General features: G+C 40.8%; 1 protein-coding gene across 1 annotated transcript in view; it reads left to right on the top strand.

Annotated features, from left to right (window-relative positions):
- adgrv1 (adhesion G protein-coupled receptor V1) overlaps positions 1-18,082 on the top strand; it is a gene marked incomplete at both ends in the record, with an annotated part of 86,688 nt that overhangs the window by 10,960 nt on the left and 57,646 nt on the right. Inside the window, 36 exons of the mRNA XM_079251684.1 lie at positions 49-172; positions 296-556; positions 1,393-1,519; positions 1,712-1,935; positions 2,087-2,821; positions 4,375-4,748; positions 6,492-6,662; positions 7,082-7,262; positions 7,479-7,672; positions 7,773-7,902; positions 8,188-8,268; positions 8,783-8,922; positions 9,007-9,372; positions 9,495-9,738; positions 9,855-10,070; positions 10,175-10,390; positions 10,490-10,734; positions 10,888-11,069; positions 11,184-11,682; positions 11,798-12,107; positions 12,218-12,427; positions 13,086-13,216; positions 13,354-13,453; positions 13,564-13,743; positions 13,856-14,019; positions 14,261-14,348; positions 15,265-15,343; positions 15,434-15,572; positions 15,727-15,868; positions 16,139-16,404; positions 16,563-16,738; positions 16,849-16,976; positions 17,060-17,241; positions 17,351-17,497; positions 17,587-17,667; positions 17,792-18,056. Of these exons, the coding sequence (XP_079107810.1) occupies positions 49-172; positions 296-556; positions 1,393-1,519; positions 1,712-1,935; positions 2,087-2,821; positions 4,375-4,748; positions 6,492-6,662; positions 7,082-7,262; positions 7,479-7,672; positions 7,773-7,902; positions 8,188-8,268; positions 8,783-8,922; positions 9,007-9,372; positions 9,495-9,738; positions 9,855-10,070; positions 10,175-10,390; positions 10,490-10,734; positions 10,888-11,069; positions 11,184-11,682; positions 11,798-12,107; positions 12,218-12,427; positions 13,086-13,216; positions 13,354-13,453; positions 13,564-13,743; positions 13,856-14,019; positions 14,261-14,348; positions 15,265-15,343; positions 15,434-15,572; positions 15,727-15,868; positions 16,139-16,404; positions 16,563-16,738; positions 16,849-16,976; positions 17,060-17,241; positions 17,351-17,497; positions 17,587-17,667; positions 17,792-18,056 (7,498 nt within the window). The remainder of the gene's footprint in view (positions 1-48; positions 173-295; positions 557-1,392; positions 1,520-1,711; positions 1,936-2,086; positions 2,822-4,374; positions 4,749-6,491; positions 6,663-7,081; positions 7,263-7,478; positions 7,673-7,772; positions 7,903-8,187; positions 8,269-8,782; positions 8,923-9,006; positions 9,373-9,494; positions 9,739-9,854; positions 10,071-10,174; positions 10,391-10,489; positions 10,735-10,887; positions 11,070-11,183; positions 11,683-11,797; positions 12,108-12,217; positions 12,428-13,085; positions 13,217-13,353; positions 13,454-13,563; positions 13,744-13,855; positions 14,020-14,260; positions 14,349-15,264; positions 15,344-15,433; positions 15,573-15,726; positions 15,869-16,138; positions 16,405-16,562; positions 16,739-16,848; positions 16,977-17,059; positions 17,242-17,350; positions 17,498-17,586; positions 17,668-17,791; positions 18,057-18,082) is intronic.

The following is an 18,082-nucleotide window of genomic DNA, read 5'->3' as shown; positions in this document are numbered from 1 at the left end:
GGATGAATGAATAAATGAATGAATGAATATATGTGTATGTCATTTTAGATCCCAGAAGATACAGAGAATTTCACCATCACTCTGTTAAATGCTACTGGTGGAGCAAGACTGGGACACATCCTCAGTGCCGGCTTATGGATTAATAAGAATGACGACCCCATTTATTTTTCTGGTAAAGACCTTGATGTGTGTGAAGGCTTGTCTGAGCTTTTATAAATGATTTCTATACAATGGCATAAATGTTTAATTTTTTTTCCTGTCTGTCATTCCTTCTGCACCTTACTTTTAACCTCAGAGCCCACTTTTGTGCGCGTTCATGAAGGGGGGGTTGCCAACTTCACTGTGTTGCGGGCAGGACAAGCTGACTTTGTGGCAACAGTGATGTATCGTGTAGAGTATGGAGATGCATCACCAGATGACCTCACTGTACTGACCAATCACACACTGTTGGTGTACGGCATTGGTGAATGGATGAAGAACATCTCCGTGGCTGTTGAAGACGATGATGTACCGGAGACCGATGAACCTTTTTATATTGTTTTGTTCAACGCCACAGGTAAGCTTCTGTTTCAACAAGTCACAGAGAACAACAAAAAGTCTTGATTTTTTTTATGGATAAGACTAACCGAATAAGGTAGTACATTTTTCAAACAAAAATCCAGCAGTTCAAAGACACAAAAAAAGAAAGACCAGGGTTACAAAGAAATGGACAAAAGCTGCTTAGGTTTTTTTTTTTTTTTTTTTTTTTACAACCATCAACTTTTGTGTGATGTTTTGTGTCCAGCAGGCATCAACTGGATGCTTTAATTCCAGACATTCAAATACACAAAGACTGACCACTCAGTTGACCCCACATGTTTACTAAATGATCTGGAATGCACTAGATTACACATCTGGTTTATAGTAGTAAACTATTCTGGCAGCCATTCTGTTAAAAACCAGTAACACAGTTGCCTCTAGTAAACCAGTCATTTTAAGGCTTGGGGCTTTTTAGGGCTTTACAGTGACTACCGAATTATGGGCATGGCTAATTCTATGTACTTGTTGTCTGTACTTTGTTGTGATGCAAAGTAATTACAAAAGTAAAATGTTGTTTGTTCTGTTTTTAGAAAATTGTAGCATCATTTCTAATTCTTAAAGATTTTCAAGCTTTTTCGGGAAAAAAAAAAAAAAAAGCTTTACATTTGGACTTTGGTTATTCAGAAGGAAGATGTCTTGTTGGGCTTTGTTGCAGTAGTTATTGCATCCAATGTTGAAAATACAACCTGTTTCTAGTGCCTGCAATTATGCATGATGATAACAATACAGTCCATGCAGTTTATGTTAGGCTCATGGTATGTCTGTTGGATTCTCAGGATCTGATCTAATCTGACATTATATTTGTGAACACAGGTGATGCTGTTGTGTATGGAGCCAGCACTGCTACCGTGGTGATTGAAGCCAATGATGACGCCAATGGCATTTTCTCTTTGGAGTCTATTGAAAAACCTGTTGAGGAGGGCAAGACCAACAGCTTTTAGTAAGAAATAGGTCCTCGGCTCATGTTTCTTTATGAAAAACTTGTTTTAAAACTTATAAATCTAGTTTTATGTACATACCTTCTTATCTGTGCTTTCTATACGTTGTTATGAAAAATTGTAACTTGAAGTCGATACTTTTACTTGTTTGTATGCTTTTGTGAAAATGGTCACATTTTCTTCTTTTATTGTAGCGTACTTCGAGCAAAGGGTCATTTTGGGAATGTAACAGTCTTCTGGCAGCTGTTTGCAAATGATTCAGTAACTCCTCTTGAAGAGAACAAGGAGTTTACAAACACATCTGGGTCCATCACCTTCACTACAGGAGAAAAGACCAAACCGATTGTCCTAGAGGCCATTTCAGATAAACTCCCAGAGTTCAATGAGTTCTTTGTCCTAGGGCTGGTAAATATCTCAGGTAAGTACAAGAATGAAATAGTTAGATTTGACATATTTGAGACATAATGTTTAAATAAAAACAATATGTAAAAACTGATATGAGTTTTTAACTATTTAACAAATGTAAACATTTACTGAAAAACAAACCCTATGTCGGTATTTTCTTTAAGGGGGTTACCCAGGGGAGGGTGGACGGCTGGCCGAGACTTCTCTGAACACCTCAGTTCTCATCCCTTTCAACGATGACCCATTTGGTGTCTTTGCCATCGCTGACATCAACCTGGACCAAGAAGTTGCTGAAGATGTGCTTTCGGATGAGGACATGTCCGACGTCACCTCCTTCACCATTCTCCGGCAGCAGGGCACTTTTGGTGACGTGCGGGTTTCCTGGGAAATTGTGTCTGGACACTTCCCACAGGGTCTTCCCCTTATGGATGACCTGCTGCTTCTAGCCTCTTTCCCAGATCAGGTTGAGCTCAGGCCTCATGCCAGGAGACACCACTCAGCCACAGACACTTGGTTTTTTTCTGGGTTTCCTGGGTCTTATGGAACAATCACCTCTGAAGATGCACCTGCTGCTGTTGCCAACTTCACCTTTTCTGCTTGGCTGATGCCCAGACCAAACACCAATGGCTTCATAGTATCCAAAGGAAACCAAAATGAGAGCTTGTATTATGGAGTGAAGGTCCACACCAATGAGTCACATGTAACAGTGATGCTGTACTATACTGTCACAGGTTCTAATAATACCCAAGTGGCACGGGCCACAGCTGAGAAGTTTGTGGAGGAAAATATGTGGCTGCATGTCATCATTACAGTTGATGATGGGATTATTGAGTTCTTCTTGGATGGGATCTCTATACCTGGGGGCCTGAGGAGCATCAAAGGAGAAGGCATTAATGATGGTAAGTTGCATTACAGAACACTGACAAGTTTTGCTTCTCTATACAGGCCAGGCTATAGATCATATAGTGTTAGACAAACTCATGTTACTGAATTTAATTCAATTAAATGATGCTTTCTTAATCCTCAACAAAGAAATTTTGTTGTTTCAGGATAAATCATTTTGGGAATAAATAAATTTAAATGCAATAAATGAATACATAAAATAAATAAAGAAGGAAAATAAATTCAATTTCAGTATCTATACTTTTGGATAAGTGGGAGAATAACAGAAAAAGGCTGAAATTTCTGGGGGGGTCAGGAATAGGAGGTTGGGGGTCTTCATAGGCTGTGAGCGTCTGTGACTGTACCTTGGCTAATAGTTATAATATGAAATTTTAAGATGTATGTCTAACATTCTCTTTTATACATTATCTCTTCAATATCATATTTTCCAGTGACCAAAACTGTAAAGGTGTCTCATAAGTTTGTTTGTTTTGTTTTTGTTCTTCACTGTTCATCCAATTATAGACGTCTGACGCTCATGCGAATGCATGTGGACCTTTATGAACACCCACCTCTCAGTTGTTACCTCTTTGTTCTGCACTACTGGAACTCTGCGATGCTTGAGTGGCTGCGCAGCCTGAGGACATTGTTACTGCTGAAGGGGTTCAGTCGGCATCTTTTTTCCTTCATGTTTGCAGTAATTAATGCAGACAGTAGCTTGTATTTGATCAAAAGCTTCCTAATTCCAGTCACAGTGGATTTATGCATCATAATCACGCATGTTGTGTTAATGTCTTCTACTGGAAGCTCCACTCACAGATGGACGGCTTTGTGTCCGGGCTTTGTGCTTGCTCACTGTGGCAGATTTCCTGCATTTGTCACTTTTTGTACAAGTACAGAAAGTGATAGGCGTGAGAGGTGTAAGTGTATAAATGAGTAATGAGAAAGAGCTGGACCTACGCATCTGGTGGCTTTAATCAAGATTCTGTTTGTGTTTCCAATACTTTTAAAACAAAGCATCCAAATTAGCTCCACCATTAACGAAAATGGACTCATACGACCCCTGAAATGTTACTTGAACATCAACACAAAAGTCTTAAAACTGAAATTTCTACAATTGACACTCTTGCGATTATTTCAATTTATTTAAGCAGAGATAGGATTAACACCTTTCATTTATTTAAATAGTCTATGTAATGTCATTGGTTAGTTAAATCAAATAAATGTGTGGTAATATTATTTTATAGAATTTATTTGCCAATATGTTACTTTTAAAGCATGAAACAGTCAGACAATAATATCCAACAGGACAGAAATGTTTTATCGTGAGAGTTTAAACTGTAATTTAGCTTTAAAAGTTCCATTTAAAATTTGCTTAAAGTACTGATCAATGCTAATGGCAAATTGTCTGATCATTGATCCATTGGTTGTTTTCCTTCTTCATTTAAAACTTTTTTTATTCTACAGCTTGCAAGTGGCATAATATTTTGTATATCTGTAGTCAAAATGATGAAAATGATTTTTATAAAACAATGTGCAATTATTCCAATTATTAATATTTCTCCTTCAGGACCTGCTTCATTGTTTATTGGGTCAGATCTTCACGGTGAACAGCGCTACACTGGTCTCCTCCAGGATGTTCGATTGTATCACACTAAGCTGAACCGTAACCATATCCATGAGCTCCATGCACAGCCAGCAAAAACTGACTTGCGGAACATCTCAGGATACCTGCGGTACCAGCAGGATGAGAGGAGGAAGTCATTCGTCGTGGAGGTCAGGGATGATGATGAGGAAGAGGGAGAGGAGGTGTTCTTTCTGCAGTTGGTGGCAGTGCGTGGTGGCGCGCGTCTTCCCTTTCCCAGGCCCACGGCTATTTTGCGAGTCATGAAGAGTGACAATGCCAATGGGCTTTTTGGATTCACTGGTTCCTGCATACCTGATGTAAGTGCAAGAGTATTTAAAATGCTGACAGTCACTTTTCAGACCCTTTCAAGTTTTTCAAACTTTGTTTTATTTCAAACTTAATTTTTAATTTCTGTTAAAAATCAAGCAATACACCAAAAAATTATTGGGATTATAAAATTTAAAACCACTTACATAAAATGTCCATTTTAAAGTTTCTTTAATGTGGCACATTAATGCAAATCTATTTTTAGGTTTCTCCTACGTAGATCCTCTTTAGGTTCCAGTCCAGACTCTGACGGGATTTCTTTTGAACTATAAGTTTTACCAAAGCCACCCCCTGCAGATTTTAGACTATATTCTTTTTTTCTGTTGCTTCCTTAAAAGAGATAAACATTCTTGTCATCTATAACGTCATCATTCAGGATTGGAACAAATTCTTTCTGGGTCTGTGTTCTCATCTAGCCTGTGTATGTTTCTAGTCGCTGCAGCGGCAAAATAACCCAAAAGCATAGCGATGCCATTATCATGATGGATGCTAAGGAAGATAACAAAGATGCAATGCTTTGTTAGCCAGTTTCCTCAGACAGGACCTCTGTCTAATCACTCTACATCAGAAACCAGTTTGGAGAAGTACTGAACATATGTTTTCTCTTTTCTTAAGGTTTTTCAGTTTCCACAAAAAATCTTTGATTTCTCATTGTGAACATTAAGGTATTGGTGTCTTGTCTAACCAACATATCTCCTTATAAATCCTTTCAGCTCAGCTTTGTTTAGCTCTTAACATACACAGATAGCAGGAGCTTATACATACAGGGGTATGCCTTTCTTACTGTGTACAATAATTTCAGTCATATAAACGTGGAATCCATCAGACTAGCAGACTTAGATTAAAGATCTCTGAAAAAAGTAGGATGTGCCAGAGTATGGTTTTCTGTGGGAAATAGGAGATCCTATTTATGTCTGTTAGATAGACCAAACATTTAATGAATAAATAAAGCCATTGCTTTGTCAGCAAGTGAAGAAATGTGTTTAAACTGATGAGAAGCAGTGGCAACTAAATTGCTATTAAATTGACTCTAAAAACAAAAATGTGAAATACTTAGAGGTAGTAATTGCACTTTCAGTATGTTGAGTAAGTAAACTTTAACTGTCTTTAAATAAGCGCTCATCCGTTATGATCATGAGAATATAGTATTGTAATTTGTGTCATCGCTTCCTGTGTGACCAGTGAAGAAACGCATAGAAACACTTGTAATGCAAACCCACTGGTTTATCAGTCCCTGTCCTGCTGCATATTTTATCACTCTTCGTGCTTGGCTGCAGGGAAGCGTGCTCTCACTTCTTAGTTAGATTGAATAATGGGTAGGGTCTCATACCGGGGCGTCTCAGGTGGAGTGACAGCTGGTCGGGCAGCAGTGGCGCTGTCTGTGGGGGCATTCCTATGGAAGTAGATCTGGATTTCCTTCACTGGAAATAAGAGACCCTACTTGTTTCCATCAACACAGCAGATGGCAGAGCTGTGGATGGCATTCCTTCAGAACCAGAGGATCTCCTTTATATTAGATCACCTGGGGATAAAGCCATAAAGGCATGTGGGCTGTCGAGCACTCTGTCCTTAAATCACATTATTAATGCACAGTGATAGGATTGAGTTAACTTAGCTCAGTTAATTCTAACAAGCAACAGTAAGTAACTGTGTTTAGATCTATTTTGTATTGATCATATCCTCCATTGTCTCTGCATCAATTCATGTTTTTATTCATCTGTATGTCTCAATAGACCACTGAGGAGGGATCCACCATCTCATGTGTGATTGAGCGTACGCGAGGATCCATGGATCATGTCTATGTAAACTACACAGTTACCCAACTGGACAGTGAAATTCCAGCTCATGAAGATTTTGTTAATGCAACTGGAGCGGTGCTTTTCATGCCCGGACAGCGCTCTGAGGTGTGTGAAAGTATTATGAAATGGAGCCCCTCTGATTAGAGTTTGTCTAGGTCGAGGGAATAAAAGCATGTTAGATTTCACAGAGAAAGTAGTGCGCTCTGTTTTCACATTTTTTAAAATTTTAAATGCATTCCTGAAGTTCACTTTAACATTAGTTTCTTATTCATTCAGTTGTAATATTTCCTGATAGACAGCTCCTCCTAGTGGTTGGTTGAATGCAAGTTTTAGGATGTTGTAACAAGCGTTAGTAAGATCCTACCGCCTTCAGCAGTCAGCATTTACACGCATGTGTCATTTTTCAAAAAAACAAACAAACTGTGAAACTGTTAGTTACTTTAGTTAGCCTCAGATAGCAGCTGCACGATTTCCTAAGACCATGACATGATAAAGAATCTGATGCTGGGCAATCTTTTCCTTAGGTCCTGAACCTGCTGGTGTTTGATGATAATCTCCCAGAGCTTGCAGAGTCCTTTCAGGTTGCACTGGTGTCAGCAGAGTCTGGCGATGGGAAGCCAGGCTCCACCCCCACCAGCGGAGCAAGCATTTACCTCAATAACTCTGTTACGACAGTGACTGTAACAGCTAGTGACCATCCATATGGTATTCACTCCCAAAAACAGAAATACACTTGATGATACAAGCCATGTCATATGAATTTATAGGATTATTTTCTAAGAATGTATGTAAAATGTTTCTTTTTATGTTTATTGTTCCCGCTCCCTGCCTTCCTTCTTTCATCAAACCACCCCTTCCTTCTCATTACATCCTTCATTATTACGACCCCCAAACTCACACACACACCCTTTCTTGGAATAGGCCTGCTGCAGTTTCAGCCCAGCCCTCCAAAGGAGGGTTTGATCCTTCCAGCTTTAGAACCTGCAAGCATCACTGTAAACGAAGAAGATGGACAGATCCGTCTGCTTGTGGCAAGGGCCCAGGGCCTTTTGGGGAGGATCATGGTCGGATACAGGACCACTCCCTTTACAGCGTCCAGCCCTGAAGACTACGAAGTTAGTTTACACTCCTGCATATGTTGCAAGCATGATAAACAAGCCAGTCATGAAAAATGTGTTGTGTTCGCTTCCGTTTGTTTGCGTATCCTGCTTTCAGGACTCAGAGGGAATATTGGACTTTCTTCCAGGAGAGCGACTGAAGTTCATTAATGTGACCATTGTAGATAATCCTGTCCCTGAGCTGGAAAAGATTTTTAGAGTGGAGCTATACAGTGCTGATGGTGGAGGTGAGACATCTAAGTATAAATTTTTTATTGACATATTGAGACTTACAATAAGTGTTCCAAAAATTGATGTGTGTTTTCCAATAGATCCTACTGTAAAAAAGATAACTGACCATGTGCTCTGCACCACTGCTTTTGTGTGTTTTGTGTGTCGTGCCTGTGTGTTTCCCCTGCGCCTACATGTGTGACTACCTACCAACATTCCTTCCCATTTGCCTTTTGACCTGTACTCTGGTGTGATTTTAACCTGGTGTGACACCCCTGTGATCCCCATGTGTGATCCATCAGTGGATCATTTTCTGCATAGTGAAGGAAGTGGTAGTGGAGAGAGTGACTATGATTTCCTCCCTCCGTCCTATCTCCACCATGGTAAGCATGCCCCTCCTTTATTCCCCGAGCTGTGGCTTTTCTCCATTCCTTCATTTCCACACTGGCTGTTTGATGCTATATACACCCACTCATCTTTGGTAGCCTGTGTGTGTGTGTGTGCATCCACATGTGCATTTGTGTGTGGTATTTACACTAAGCTGTGAACCCAGTGAGAGGGATTCAAGGGACTGACATGGGAAAAGCAAATAGCCTTTCACAAGTCTGAATAGGGGAAGCACATGACATAAAATGTCAGATACCCTAGTATTATACTGAGTTTGGCTTGCGCCTACTTACACGCCACATGATGCTGCCATGTCAGTAACTAGATCATTACTCCATTTTCAGTAACTGTTAGGATTTGTGTTCCTTTATAAACTACTTCTGTCAGATTCACAGTAATAATAAGATCATACATTTACTTCCTTTTTTCTAACCAATGGAGCGTTTTTATTCTCATAAACTCACCTGTATGCAGCAAAAGAGTAACACACATTTTGATGTTTCTGTGCAGCCAGCTTAGGAGTTGCATCTCGCATCACAGTCATCATCGCCGCATCTGACAATGCCCATGGAGTGTTTCAGTTCAGCCCTCAGGCTCTGTCTGTTAATGGGACAGAACCTGAGGATGGACATGAAGTTGTGATTTTGCAGGTCAGTGAAGTTAACAGTTTGAAAATGAAGAAATATCAGTTGATTGTTGACTATCGTGCTACGTTTTCTTTGGTTCTACCACAGGTGGAGCGTTCTTTTGGGGACCTCTCCAACGTAACAGTTTACTGGGAGGCTGATCCCAGCTCTGAGGGAGAGCTCCTCAGCAGGTTTGGGAATATCACCTTCGGTGTAGGACAGAGGTCTGAGGACATCATTATCAATGTGGCCCAAGATGGCATCCCTGAGTTGGACAAGAGTTTCACAGTGTCCCTGGTTACCGTTTCACATGGTCGTCTGGGAAACAGGACAACTGCTTCTCTGACTGTGCTTGCCAGTGACGATCCTTACGGTGTTTTTGTATTCGCCAATGCAACAAGGTCTGTCCGACTTGCTGAAGCTGATGCAACTGTGTCCCTTACCATTGAGCGACAGAAAGGCCTAATGGGTCAGGTGTGTCCGACTGCAGAAGATTTAGACTTTTTTTTTTTGCCTTTTTATTTAATGAAACAGTTTGAATGAAAAAAGCCCATATTTGGTGAATGTGTAATATTTTCTAATTTCACCTCACATAGGTCCAAGTTGTGTATGGGACACTGAATGAGGCTGATCCAGAGCCTTACAGGACCCCTGGAGTTGGAAGAGCCACTGAAGGGCGGGACTTTGTTTCCCTCCTCAACTCAGTTGTGTTTTTGGCCAATCAAAGTAAAGCGAATATTACCCTCAGAGTGTTAGACGATGAGGACCCAGAAAGAGACGAGTCGGTGTTTGTGACGTTAATCAGTGTTCAACTCATCCAAGGAGAGCAAAAGCGGCTCCGTAAGTTACTAACACTCACCAAGTTGAAGACTTTAGTTGACAAAACAAATAAAATCATATATAACTTCACTTTACCAACTTGAACTCATAAAATATTCCCTTTATTTTCTTTTCAGTCTCAAATTCCCCCTCTCTGGGGCCCAGGATGGACACGGTAGCCCAGGTGATAGTGGAAGCCAGCGATGATGCTTTTGGTGTCCTTCAGCTGTCGGCCTCTGCTGTCAGTGTAGCAGAACACTACGTTGGGCCGATAATAAACGTCACGCGTACTGGGGGAATTTTTGCTGATGTGTCTGTCAAGTTCAGAGCTATCCCTCTGACTGCCAGAGTTAGTAAGTTCTGAAGACACAGGGCATGAAAATTGCAATCTGAATATATCTCTTTGCTTAGTGTGTGCAAGGCTGCCACGATCCAACGTGTTTCTGACATCTTATAGGTGAAGATTACAGTGTAGCTTCGACTGACGTGGTTCTCTTAGAGGGGGAGTCCAGTAAGTCTGTACCCATCTATGTCATCAACGATTTGGTCCCTGAGCTGGAAGAGACCTTTCTGATCGAGTTAATTAACCAAACAACCGGAGGAGCCCTCCTGGGAGACCTTACGCGTGCCATCATAACCATACTGCCTTCTGATGACCCTTTTGGTGCCTTTGGTTAGTAAGCATTATCAGGATCTTGTTTAAGTTTTCTATAGTCATTTTGACTTTGCTTATTGTTTATTGAATTCTTTTCATCTTTATATGTCTACACAGTCTTTCAGGCTCTTCCAGTTACAGTAGAGGAGCCTGAATCCAACTCTGTTGAGGTCACATTGCCAATTGTGCGTAATGCTGGTACAATTGGCACAGTGGCAGTCCAATGGCAGGCTACTGTTAATGGCAAACTTGCCGAGGGAGATATAAGACCCACATCAGGAGAGGTCAGATTTGCTCCTGGAGAGACCATGAAGACACTCAGACTGGAGATTTTAGCTGACGATGTGCCTGAAATCACCGAGGTGAGAAGACATGATGAAAATGTGAATTATGGATAATTACATGTCCTTTTATATAAATGTATTAGAATAGAATAGAATAGAATAGAACAGAATAGAATAACCTTTGATTGTTTTTCATTGCAATACATGTTAAACTCATACCTTGTTTTCTAGATTATTAAAGTGGAACTAACTGGTGCCAGTAATGGAGGAAACTTGGGAGCCGATAAGTCTGTTGACATAGTAGTGCCTGCCAATGACAACCCGTATGGAACAGTTTACTTTGAACAATCTGTTTATCGTGTTCAGGAGCCGCTGGATGGAGTTTATAGAGCTAATATCAGTGTGCGCCGGAGGTACTTTTGATTATTTTTTAAAAAATGATTCTTAATATATCTTTGCACAACTACTTCCATTAAACCCGCTTACCTGCTTTCTTTCTTCCATTATACCCATTGTCTTTATTCTAGAGGAGGCCACTTTGGCCGAGTGGAGATCACATACAGCACATCTGACATTGACATTGTTGGCTTGGCGCTTACCGATACGCAAAACCTATTGATGTACTATAACCCTCCAAAGCCAGGAACACCAGAAACTGCCCCCATTTTCACAGTTAACATCACCGGTCAAGGAGACCCTTTGACTGCATGTGCTGCAGCTTGTCTGAGGGAACGTGCTTGCCAGGCCTTCTCTCTGTCATCAGGCATGACTCCACCATCCTGTACATGGGTGACGTCAGGGGCTGACCAACTGACCTCCAAATCTCAGGTTTTGACTTATGTAAAAAACATCACTGCAGCAGATGTCCTGTTCAGTGCCCAGGCTGTGGCAGGAAGTGATTACACCCCTGTGACTGCTCAAAGTGCCTTCATGGATGATGGAGCAGGGGCAGCTAACCTCACAGTCCTAATTTTAACTGATAAATTCCCTGAAATGGACGAGAGCTTCTCCATACAGATATTAAAGGTAGACTCAGTAATATATACTCTCTTACTTTGTGGTATTTATGGCTTCATTTTACATTCAAACTTAGATTTACAGAAAACTGGAAGAAATAAATGTTCCCCTTTCTTTTTCCAAGGTAGTGCTAGTAAATATGACTGTGCCACAGAAGAACCTGCCTTCAATCGGTCAGCCGGACAAAGCTACAGTCACCATTGGAGTGAATGGAGATGCTTTTGGCGTATTTTTGATCTACAGCCTCAGTCCCAACACCACCAATGAGGGCCTTTATCTTGAGGTCCGAGAGGAGCCTGCAGTTGTAGTGCCCCTGGTCATAGAGAGGAGAGGAGGGAATCTAGGCACTGTCACTGTGGAGTGGAGATTTGTTGGAGGAAATGCCACACCAGATGCTGACTTCACTGGGACTGGAGGAATTCTGATCTTTGATGGTATATGTTACTTTTGATTATGTGTTATAACTTCACTGTTAAATGAGTTTTTTATTGATCCAGTACAGCTTGTGCATCTAACCAGTGTATTTTATTTTTTCTGTTATCAGGTGATCTTAAGAAGACAATAACAATAGTAATCAGAGATGATTTTCAACCAGAGGACAATGAAAGCCTCAGGATTGGTCTTGTCAACACAGCAGGAGGAAGTCGAATTCTACCCAGTTCGGACACTGTAACCATAGTGATACTAGCTAATGATAACGTTGCAGGAATAGTGGGATTCGATTCAGCCTCACGATCAGTCATTGCCAGGGAAGGTTGGTAGTCCCTCTGCATGTGATGCTTTTGTGCGAATCCATGTTTATTCACTTTGTCATTCCCACATAATGATTTTCAAGTGTCACATAAACGTGCTATGAAAGCTTGACAGTTATGTTTTGCCAGACTGACAATGTAATAAATTTACTCTGTATGTTGAGAGTAAAATTGCCTGTATGTCCATTTGCTGAAATGACATCAATTTTTATGAATATTGCATAAATTATTGATTAGATTCATCAAGTCGATAATTCTTCAGCTACATTTCAGCTCTTAAACAAAAGAAACTGTCTGTAACACAACCCTCTCCTCACCTAAGGTCGAAATGACATATGGATGTGATAGTAAGAATAAGCACTCATAGTAAGAGCAGGGTGCAGCGACAGGTGGTCCCCGAGGTTGCAGTTATCATAAAATTATTTATCCATGAGCTGCTGAGGTCTCCATGCAATCAGAGATATTGAAGATCCTCTGAAGGTATTTACAGCAAGAAAACAATATGAGAAAGTGATCTAAAAATTGCTAGCCATGATTAAAAAAGAAACTAATTTACTCATAATAGTGGCAGTTATCATGTTATGAAATAATCAGCAATCCTTCAGATAGATTTTTACTTTTTAGATGTTTTGGCTAAATTGGTTCCATTTCATATTACAGGCGAAAGACTTCCTTTGTTGGTGTTGAGAACAGCTCCAGGTCTGGGTAATGTCACTGTGGACTGGACTGTACAAGGACCCCTTGCCCAGCGAACGTTCACTCAAACTTCAGGGACACTCTTCTTCACTGAGGTAGATAATAAACTGTTTATAGTTTATTGTAGGTTAATTAGACAGTATGGAGATAAATATTTAGCAATAAATAATTTTCTTTTGCTCTTTTTCTTGCATCTCCAGCTGAAATTATTTATTTGTGCCATTTCTTACAGGGAGAACTCAATGACACCATAGTCCTGCGGCTTCTTGACGACGCCACACCAGAGGACAAAGATGTATACAGAGTTTCACTGTTCAACATACAAACTTTTGGTAATTTCTTTTGAGTAAAAAACTTTACATCAGATACTTGTGAAAAAACTTGAACTACATTAAAATGACAATAACTACAAGCAGTAATTATTCCTCCAACTTCTACACAGGTGTTGTGGCGACAGGCCATGCTGCACTGGATGTTCAAGGCAGTGAGGCAGTGCTTACTGTGGACACCAGCGATCAGCCCTTTGGGCTGCTGACTATTGCCCCGTCATCCCTTCGGGTGACCACAGAGGAACGAGACCAAATTGTCAACATCTACATCAACAGAGAGTTTGGAGCCTCAGGTCTGTGGGATCATTTTGCTGGAATTAAAATCTTTTTTACTTAATGTATTTTATTTAATTTATGAGGTTTTATTTTTAATCTTATGACTTGTAAATAATTGTTTGCATGCAGGGGCAGTAAATATATCATATGAGGTTATAAGAGGTTCCTTACAAAACCTGTCTGAGGTGGAAGGTGCTCTTGCTGACCCTGGACTAGACTTCATCTCTGGCACTGGTTCAGTCATCCTTCAGGATGGGCAAACTTCAGTTGGCATCCCAGTCACCATACTGGAGGTAAAGACTGGATGTCTTCTTTACTCTTTTCTTTCTTTACATTAATCAGAACATGAAACTAGAGTGTTTAACAAACTACTGACACTTCTTTTTTGCAGTCTTCTGATTGCCATTGGAGCTTTTGAGTTTCTGTAATGTGAACTGATGAATATAGACCAGCTGTTAGTAGAAGTTTCACAGCTAAACCTACTTCTTGCAGATTTGTCTGACTGTGTTATGTAAAGCTTTTAATTTTTTTCAGGATGACACACCAGAGTTGCAGGAGTTCTTCTTGGTCAACATAACATCAGCTGTCCTCATCACAACCCTCGCTACTGTTCCCCAGCTAGGTATGGGTCATTTTAGCCTGTAATCCTTGCTGAGTTTATTTCTAATAACCAGCATAGACAGTATAGATCAATGACATCCAACAAATGTGGCGTCTTTTATGTATTTGATCTGTTTTTTCTGAGGTATTGTATAATGTCATAAAATTTATTTCCCTTTTCTCTTTTTGAAATCTTTCATCATTTGCTATTTTCGATGAGCAGAGGTTGTGTATTGCACTTTACCAGGTAAAAATATGTATATTCTAATGTGCACAAGCTTTGTCTAAATGCTCCATGAGCTTGTAGCTGCAGTCCTGCTTCTTATTCTGTAGAATCCAAACCGCAGTCCGATTTATGAATGAGTAACTATAGAAAGTGATGAGTTGACAGAATACTACAGTCAGAGCGGCACTTGGAGGTTCCCAGAATACTATCAGCCCACTGCCTGGAGACACACGGGAAACACACAGCCACTCTTTTGGCAGCAATTATTATGTGGCTTGGACAGTGAGATTGATGCCTTCTATGATTGAGGAAGCGTGGGGATTTGGTGGCAGTGAGTAGCCCTGTGTGGTGAGGGCGAGAGAAAGCCAAACTAAACCCACTGCTGGCCTCCTAGTGTCTTAGCCAGAGAGTCAATAGGAGAAGACTATTCAGGGGGTCATAAATCAGTCCACCTAAAAGACTTGGCTGCTCAGCTTTCCAGGGCTCTTACAGGAGACGCCTCCTAGTTGTAATCCATTGCTCAAATGTACCATGACGAAAGATAGATCTTCTACAGTGTCCCCTTGCAGACACGACTCTTACTGCTTGCTTTCTTAGTTACAGCCTGAAGCTGTATACTGCGGACCTGTTGATAATCTGTAGTATGCAGATTATAAACAGCTGTTAACTGCTTTTAGTTAATTTTCACTCTGCATGTGATTCCTTTTACTAGACACCCAGGGTTTGGTTGCAGAGATCACCATTGGGGCTAATGATGGAATTAGAGGAATCATTGAATGGACAAACACCATGTAAGAGCAACGTCCATTCATATGTTTAATATGATGCTAATCTGCACATCTCTGTTAAAAGCATCTTTCCACATGTGCTCTGGTTTCCAGGTTTGAAGTGAATGAAACGATAGGATTGTTGACTCTTGTGGCCTACAGGAACAAGGGAACATATGGAAATGTCTCTCTTTTCTTTTTTGCTCAAAACTTGGAAGCTCAGCAGGGACTGGATTACAATACCAGTCAAACGGTTGGTCATGCCCAGTAGTTAAAGATTGTAAACCTAATTTTGTATTTGGAATAGCATAAACATTTAGTATGCTCTCATCCAAAGCTACTCTGGGAGTTTGCACAAACATAAAGGAGAGTGAATGTTTGAATTGAAAAGCCTTCTGTCCACCCAGATGCTCCATTTTGTTGATGGTGAAAGGCACAAGTTTGTGGAAGTGGAGATAATCAATGACGCCATCCCAGAAGGGCCTGAGAGATTCCAGCTCATCCTGTCTGATCCGTCTCCTGGGCTGGAGCTGGGCAGCAACACTACAGGTAGATAAAAAAAAAAAAAAAATTAAACAAAATAAAAACAACAACAAAAAAAGGTTAAGAAAAATTGTCGAGACACTTAAGATCTTTAAAATCATTGTAATAAAATAATGAAGTACAGTTGTAGAGACCAAAACAATGTCACTAAGTTCTGCACACTTATATTTACCCTACTGTTACATTAATCATACTTGGTTGGTGGTTGCTTTCTTACCTTAATAAACTAAATTCAATAATGAATATCAAGAACATTATATTTTCTCACTCTCATAGCTACTGTGACTATCCGGGCCAGTGATGATGGCCACGGTGTAATTTCCTTTAACACCAGCGACCATCTCCTGTTGAGCGAGCCCACCTCTGTGTCAGAGTTGCGCGTCAGTGTTGCAAATCTCTACGTGGTTCGAAACCCTGTGGAGGGCACGTTTGGCACCGTGTCAGTTCAGTTTACCATCACTGATGCTAATGGCAGCCTTGCAGAGGGTGATCTGATGCCTACACAAGGGTTTGTGGTGCTGGAGGATGGGGTCAGATTTAAGGTAGGTGGGAGTAGATTTTCCTGTAGTAGCATATCAAATAAATGCTTCAAAAGAAGAAGATATATTTAAGACTATTTTTTTTTTTAGCAGAAACGTAATAAGTGTCACTGATCCGTAAAATGGCAAATAACCTTTTCTGATCATCTGTGCTGTTTCAGATGCTTGAAATACGGGCGGTGCTCGATGCTGAGCCTGAAGGGAATGAAACTTTCACAGTGGCCCTGTCCAACCCAACAGGAGGTGCGAGGCTTGGTGACCAACTCCAGACTTTCATTACCGTTCTGGAGAATTTGGCCCCGTCTGGCTTGTTTCGAATCGGGCCAACTCTGAACAGGTCTCAATACAATCACATCAAAAGTTATGAAACTCTGAATGTCATTATTACGTGCAGAATATTTGCACAGACTTCTGTGAAAACATGTTTGTGCTTTTTGTTTTGTGCAGAACCAGCACAGTGGTGGTTGCTGATGAAGGTAGCAGTGCAGTCTTCCTCACCGTATCTCGCAGTAACGGTCTGGAGTCAGCTGTCAGTGTGGAGTGGGAGATGCGGCCTGACACAGCTACTGCATCTGGTGAGACTAGTAAATATCTTCAGTTACCTTCATCTCCTGAAATCTTTTAATCAGTTGTTTTTCATTGTCAATGTATTTTCTAGTGGGTCCGCTCCCAGTCATGGGTGTGTACCAGAGCTTGGTGGACAAACCTACATCTGCTTGGTGCTCCCTTCCTGAAGAACCTTCATTTATGGCTGTAAGGCTGGATAGGAGGCCTGTAGCTGGATCCTCCCAGACCTTAGCCACCTTGTATCGATGGCAAGGTGTCTTTGTGGCAGTAGAGGTAACGCGTTGTTCCTGTCGTAGGACATGTCTATTTATGTAAAAAAAAAAAAAATCCACTAGAAACTGGAATGTGAGCATTATGATCTCTGTATTTTTGGTTGTTGCAGTCTGTTGGGATCCAGGACCCGGCCTCATGTGTTGGCTTTGCAGTGAACGGTTCTACCTATATAGGCATTACACATGGTGGTGCTCCCTTTTTCCCTGCTGCCAATCTTAGCATTTTCAAATTGCAGCAGGACCTCAATATCACATTGGCAAGTGTTAACCCAGACATAATGTATTTTGCATATTTCTGTGGGATTCATTTATATAGTCATTATATTTTAAAACCTAATTTCTACAGGAACAAGTCTTAGGCGTTGAAGCTCTGGATGTGAAACATTTCTCCACTGAAGGCAGAGATTATCTGATAGCAACAAGCCAGGTGAGACTGACTGTTTTACATTTTAGACAAGTCTGTCTGAACTCTTTTTGATCATATCAAAATAATGAAATACTCCTCATTAGGGTTATGAATGAACTAAATTTTTATTTCATTGACTCTTCAGATTTTTGTTTGGACGGCGGGTTCATTCACACTCCATCAGACTCTGGACTTTGAGAAAGACATCTTGAGCATAACTCCATTTACTCATGCAGATATGCACTACCTGCTGGTGTGCATTAACAGTCAGAGTGCCAGCTGCCAAACGCTTCAGTGGACTGGTGGAAGATTTCAAAACCCTCAGCCTCTCCCAGTTACTGGCAGAGCCAGACAGGTGGAAGCCATCAACACGGGAGCAGAAGACACTCTCCTGTTAATTGCTACTGAAGGTGATCTAACTTGCTCAGATGTCATA

This window comes from Telmatherina bonti (assembly GCF_933228915.1).
Source record: "Telmatherina bonti genome assembly, chromosome: 13".
NCBI classification, from domain to species: domain Eukaryota; kingdom Metazoa; phylum Chordata; class Actinopteri; order Atheriniformes; family Telmatherinidae; genus Telmatherina; species Telmatherina bonti.
The sequence above is the reverse complement of the archived record's forward strand: the minus strand, read 5'-3'. Positions and strand labels throughout refer to the sequence as shown.